Raw genomic sequence first — 6,539 nt, forward strand, 5'->3', positions numbered from 1 at the left:
CCCTTGGTTCTCTCGTGTTTTGGGGACAATTTCTGTAGCTTCTGAAGACAGACACGCATTGTTTAGTTTCTCTGCCATTATAAACTCTCCTGTCTCTGTCTGGAATGGACGCACATTGGTCTTTGCTAATCTTTTCCTTTTCACATTCCTACAGGAGCTTTTCCAGTCGGTTTTTATGCTTATCGCCTGTTTTCTCTCTTATTCTATTTTCTCTTTATCAGTTTCTTGGTCCTCCTTTGCTGAATTCTAAAACAAGTTCCCAATCCTCAGGTTTACTACTATTTTGGCCACTTTATGTGCCTCTTCCTTTGATCTAATGGAACTTTAAACTTTTCTTGTTCACTACGGTTGCATCACTTTTCCTGGTGGATTTTTGCTCCTTAAAGAAATCTATGTTTGTTGCATTTATGTGAAATAAGAGTCGTCCCAGATGACCACAGGCTGCTTTCCCCTTTGAGAGAGTGAGCTGACTGGTGGTGATTGAATTTGAGGTCACCACACCACAGGCGAGGGGCAATGTTGAAAAGGTGGGCCTTCATGGTTAACTCAGCCGGTACGGGAGTTGAACCCCTGATGTTGGAGTCACTGCGCATCACAAACCAGCTATCCAGCCAACTGAGCTAACTCTCTCCGGTGTGAACTCGCTGGTGTCTCCGCAGGCTGGATAACGTAGTGAATCCCTTTCCACATCGAGAGCAGGTGAACGGCCTCTCCCCAGTGTGAACTCGCTGGTGTGTCTGCAGGCTGGATAACTGAGTGAATTTATTTCCACATTGAGGGCAGGTGTACGGCCTCTCCCCAGTGTGAACTCGCTGGTGTCTCTGCAGGTCGGATAACTGACAGAATCCCTTCCCACATGAGCATGTGAACAGCTTCTCCCCAGTGTGAACTCGCTGGTGTGTCCGCAGGTTGGATAAAACACTGAACCTCTTCTCACACTGAGAGCAGCTGAATGGCCTCTCCCCAGTGTGAATGCGCTGGTGTGTCCGCAGGGCAGATGGATCACTGAATCCCTTCCCACACTGAGAGCAGGTGAACGGCTTCTCCCCAGTTTGAACTCTCTGGTGTCTCCGCAGGCTGTATAACGTAGTGAATGCCTTTCCACATTGCGAGCAGGTGAACGGCCTCTCCCCAGTGTGAACTCGCTGGTGTGTCTGCAGATTGGATAACTCAGTGAATTTATTTCCACATTGAGGACAGGTGTATGGCCTCTCCCCAGAGTGAACTTGCTGGTGTGCCTTCAGATAAGATAAATGATTGAATCCCTTCCCACACTGAGAGCAGCTAAATGGCCTCTCCCTTGTGTGAACTCGGCGGTGTGACTGCAGGGCGGATGAATCACTGAATCTCTTCTCACACTGAGAGCAGGTGAACGGCCTCTCCCCAGTGTGGAATCGCTTGTGTCTCTGCAGATTGGATGAATCACTGAATCTCTTCCCACACTGAGAGCAGGTGAACGGCCTCTCCCCAGTGTGGAATCGCTTGTGTCTCTGCAGATTGGATGAATCACTGAATCTCTTCTCACACTGAGAGCAGGTGAATGGCCTCTCCCCAGTGTGACTGCGTCGATGAATCTCCAGCTCTGATGGAGTTCTGTATCCCTTCCCACAGTCTCCACATATCCACGGTTTCTCCATGTTTTGTGACTCCTCGAGTCTCTCCTGATCAGAAAATGAGTTGAAGCCTCCTCCACACACAGAATACGTGTACGGTCTCTCCCCGCTGTGAATGGTGTGATGTTTGTTCAGGCTGTGTAACTGGTTAAAGCTCTTTCCACAGTCAGTGCTCTGGAACAGTGTTCGGGTGTGTGTGTCTCGGTGCTTTTCCAGTCACACTGATGTTTAAAATCTTTTGTTACCGACAGATCGGGTAAACTTTTTCCTTCCCCTTTTAGATTAAAAGGCCGATGATATTCAGGTCACAAGGAACCTGGTGACTCTGTCAGATCGAGACGTTATGTTTGAGATGTCTGTAATTCCTTCTCTTCTAATATCCTGTAAAAGAAGTTTACAGATGACATCACAGTCAGTACAGGATAGAAATTCAGAACAGAGAATTCTAGTTTCTAGAGAACATTTTTTTCTCTCCCGTTTCCCAGTGCCTAGTCTCTAATACCTATTTCGCCATACCTAGCCTCCAGGGTGTGGACTCAGAGGGCAGAGTGCCAGAGCAGTAAGTACAAAACCCTGACCTTGGGAATTCGAGGCCTAGTCTCCATGGAGAGGATTTGAAGAGGCAGAGTATCAGAGTAGTAAATATAAAGACCTTTCCTAGTTTCCCGGGTGAGAACTGAGAAGTCTGGAGTTTTGGAGCCGAGTAAAAAACCTTTCCCTGGGGATTCGCGGCCTGCTTACCAGGGAGCAGACTTAGAACATATAGTGCATTTGGCCCATCGGGTCTGCACCGACCCACTTGAGCCCTCACTTCCACCCTATCCCTGTAACCCAATAACCCTTCCTATCCTTTTTGGACACTAAGAGCAATTTATCATGGCCAATCCACCTGACCTGCACATCTTTGAACTGTGGGAGGAAACCGGAGCACCCGGAGGAAACCCACGCAGACACGGGGAGAACGTGCAGACTCCGCACAGACAGTGACCCAGCAGGGAATCGAACCTGGGACCCTGGCACTGTGAAGCCACAGTGCTATCCACTTGTGCTACTGTGCTGCTCTCACTTGGAGGGGCGGAATATTAATTCCTTACCTTGGGGATTTGTGGGCCTGTCACCAGGGAGAAGACACGGAGGGATTGGAGTATCGGAGCTGTGAGTATAAAAACCTTCCCTCGGGGATTTGCAGCCTAGTCTCCAAGGGGACTCAGACGGGCGAAATGTCAGAATTGTGAGTATAAAACCTTACCTCGGGGACTTGGGGCCTAGTCTCCAGGGAACGGACTCGAAGGGGCAGAGCATTGCAGTGTTTTTCAAACCGTTTTGCCAGGGCCCATTTTTACCAACCGGCCATCCTTTGCGCCCCATATAGGCCGACCTTTGTGACCTTCGCTGGCCGACCTTTGTGACCCACCATTTTCACTGACCTTTAATGTGACAGGTGAGCCTGCTTGGTCCTCACGATCTCACTTGCTTTGTTATTCAATGTTACATTCCTGACAATGACTTCAGCTGATGATTTAAGATCTCACTGCATCCATTGAAAAAATAAATAGGTTTGTCCTCCAACTCGCCATGTTTCGTCTTCAAATGTCTTTGAAGTTTTGAGGGTTTTAAACTTTCATTTCCCAGTGCTTCCCTGCACATAACACACATGAATATTGAATCCTGATTTGCAGTGGCACAATGAATAACCCACACCTCAAGTAATCTTCTTTATGCTGATTTGTTCCTGTTTTCAGCTTCTTCTTTGTGGGTTGTTCACCAGAGGCCCACGAGTTCACACCAGCACTGCTGGCAGCTGCAATATGGAGGAATCGCTCTCATGCTCAGAACATGTGATGGCACCATACAGGGCACGTGACCTGCTCTCTGCTGCTGCTTCCGGTGGAAAGACTCCGTCATTTGCTGAAAAAAACTGACGTTGGACAATGCGCTGAGGTATGGAGGAAGGGGATCCACCCCGCTGGGCTCCGGGCCTGCCCACTGCTTAATAATAATAATCTTATCAGTAAAGATCTTACCTTGGGAATCTTTATCAGACTTACATTAACACTGCAATTAAGTTACTGTGGCCCCTAGTCGCCACATTCCGGCTCCTGTTTGGGTGCACAGAGGGAGAAGTCAGAATGTCCAAATCACCTTACAAGCACGTCTTTCAGGACTTGTGGGAGTAAACCGGAGCATAGAATCACGACAGTACAGGAGGCCATTCAGTCCATCGGGTCTGCCCCGACCCTCTGAAAGAGCACCCACCTAGACCCATGCCCACATTGTATCCCGGTACCCAGTAACCCCACCTAACCCAGAGGAAACCCACGCAGACACGGGGAGAACATGCAGACTCCTCACAGACAGTGACCCAAGTCGGGCATCGAACCTGCGACCCTGGGGCTGTGAAACAACAGTGCTAGCCACTGTGCTACCGTGGTCTGGCATGAATGCGCGGGTAGGCCGGCAATCTCAAAAGTCCGTTGCAGCTGGCACTTTATATGCCGAGCGCAACCGTTGGGCGTTCCTCTCGCAATCGGAAATGCCGGGACCGAGTGCCGCGATCCTCCCAAAACCTGCCCACAACCCACCCGCAGGTTGCGACATGAGTTTCTAAACCACTTGAGTGTTGGAGGTGTGAGTACAAAGACCTTACCTCAGGGATTCACAGCCTAATGTTCAGGGAGCGGACTAGGAGGGGCGGAGTATTGAAGCTGTGAGTATAAAAATCTTACCTTGGAATTTGCGGCCTACTCTCCAGGAGTGCACTCAGAGGGACGGAGTATCGGAGCCGAGTATAAAAACCTTCCCTCAGGGATTTGCGGCCCAGTCTCCAGGGAGCAGACTCAGAGGGGCAGAGTATCGGAGCTGTCAGTATAAAAGCTTTACATCGGGGATTTGTGGACAGTCTCCAGGAAGTGGACTCGAAGGGACGGAGTATTGGAACAGTGAGTATAATAACATTACCTTGGGGATTCACAACCTGGTCTCCCGGGAGTGCACCCGGACGGATGGAGTTACGGAGCTGTGAGTATAAATTTGCACTGGTTGGAAATTTTAAATCTGGGGGCATAGTCTAAAAATTAGGGTTAAACCGTTCAAGAGCGATATTTGGAACAATGTCTTCACACAAAGGGTGGTAGAGGTTCGGAATTCTTTCCCACAAACAGCAGTTGTGAATTTTAAATGAGATCTATAGATTTTTGTTAAACAAAGATTTGATGGGATATGGGCCAACGGCAGGTATATGTAGTTACGCACATTCTCCCCAAGTCTGCATGGGTCTCACCCCCACAACCCAAAGATGTGCAGGATAGGTGAATTGGCTAAGCTAAATTCCCTCTTATTGTAAAAAAAATAATTGGATACTCTGAATTTATAGAAAAAAAGGAAAGAAAAAGGTATATGGAGTTAGGTCACAGATCAGCCATGGTCTCCTTGAATGGTGGGGCAGGCTCAAGGGACTGAATGGCTTACTCCTGCTCCTTTAAGACCATAAGAGAACCATAAATAATATATCTAATCTGTAGCATATAATAACACTAGACATATCTCTGTCCAATATTAGTTAACTGTCCCCTTAAATGTCAGCCATCTCCTGGAGAAACCAGCCCTTTAATTGTGAACATTGGGAAAGAGACCATCCTTTTAGCCAGACAAATAAATGTGTCAAACTGAGGGAGCAAATGATGTCAATGTGTTTAACAGAAAGAGACCTGGGCCAAGCTTTGCAGAGTCTGCCCCCTCCCTGGATTCACTTCCTTTCCCTTCAGTTGCTGCAAGTGAGAATGAGAAAAGAAATGGAAAGGGGGAGAAAAGAAAGTGTTTCACTCACAGATGTTGGAGACAGGAGGAAGTTTCAGTCTGTGTGAAGCTCAGTCTTCATTCTGATTGGCTGGAACAAGAGTCCTTACGGTCCTGCAACTCTTCCCATTGGTCACCAAATCACCTGGAAGGTCAGGGGATGGGGCTCCCTCGCACATGCGCAGCTTCCCGTCTCCCTTGGACATGCGCAGTCCCGGGTCTGGGCGGCGCCGTCAGCCGGTTGCCTGGAAACCTTGTCTGGAGGAGGTTCTGTTGTCGGGTTGTTCTCCCTCAACCGACAGTAAATTAACATCAGAGAAATGTCCAGTGTTGTTATATGGTGCAGATTAGATATATTATTGATGGTTCTGTAATAAAGTATATTTATTATTATTTCCAGTTGTGTAACATTGTGCTGCAGCTACGTTATATATTTCCAGTCATCTCTTACCTCAGAGGGTTGTTAGTCTCTGGATTTCTCTTCCACAGGGACCAGTGGGGTCTGGGGGTCACTGAATATATTCACCGCTGAGTTGGACAGATTTCTGATTGACCAGGGAGTCGAGGGTTCTGGGGAACGGTAGGAAAATGGAGAGAAAGCTGAGATGAGGAGGGATTTCCTCACTCGAGGATGTGGTGAATGAAGCTTTGGAATTTTCTATCCCAGAGACTCGTGGAGCCTCAATCATCAAATAAAAATCGAAGGTGCGCCAGAGCAAGGCGACGTCTTGCAAGCTGTGCTCAGCATACCCTCTAATTCTAACTTTTACTCTTGTTCTAGGCTTCTAAAACTTAATTCTAACTGTTCTAATTACATTAACTTAATTACATTAACTGTTCAATTACTTACATCCCAGTTGTGACTGACACATTACATTCTGTAGTCTCTCCTTCCTTCCCTATGTACGGTATGCGTTATCTGTATAGCATGCAAGAAACAACACTTTTCATTGTATACTAATACATGTGACAACATAAATCACATCAAAGTATTTTCAAGATCGAGATTGATAGGTTTCTAGATATTTAAGATATCAAGGGATATGGAGGATAGCGTGGGAAAATGGTGCTGAGGCAGATCGACGAATGATTCCACTGAATGATTGAGCAAACTCAATGGGCCGAATGGTG

General features: G+C 47.5%; 1 protein-coding gene across 1 annotated transcript; it reads right to left on the reverse strand.

The window, feature by feature from the left end:
• Window positions 1-971: 971 nt before the first annotated feature.
• Window positions 972-6,295, reverse strand: LOC119951247 (oocyte zinc finger protein XlCOF6-like; the record flags this gene model as incomplete). The annotated part of the gene is made up of 3 exons (XM_038774303.1): window positions 6,259-6,295; window positions 5,440-5,776; window positions 972-1,994 (listed from the first exon to the last, which is right to left on the reverse strand). A coding segment is annotated over exon 3 (666 nt), but the record flags the coding sequence as incomplete, so codon positions are not given.
• Between the last annotated feature and the right edge of the window lie 244 nt (window positions 6,296-6,539).

The sequence above is a fragment of the Scyliorhinus canicula genome, chromosome 17 (genome assembly GCF_902713615.1).
Source record: "Scyliorhinus canicula chromosome 17, sScyCan1.1, whole genome shotgun sequence".
Taxonomy (NCBI): domain Eukaryota; kingdom Metazoa; phylum Chordata; class Chondrichthyes; order Carcharhiniformes; family Scyliorhinidae; genus Scyliorhinus; species Scyliorhinus canicula.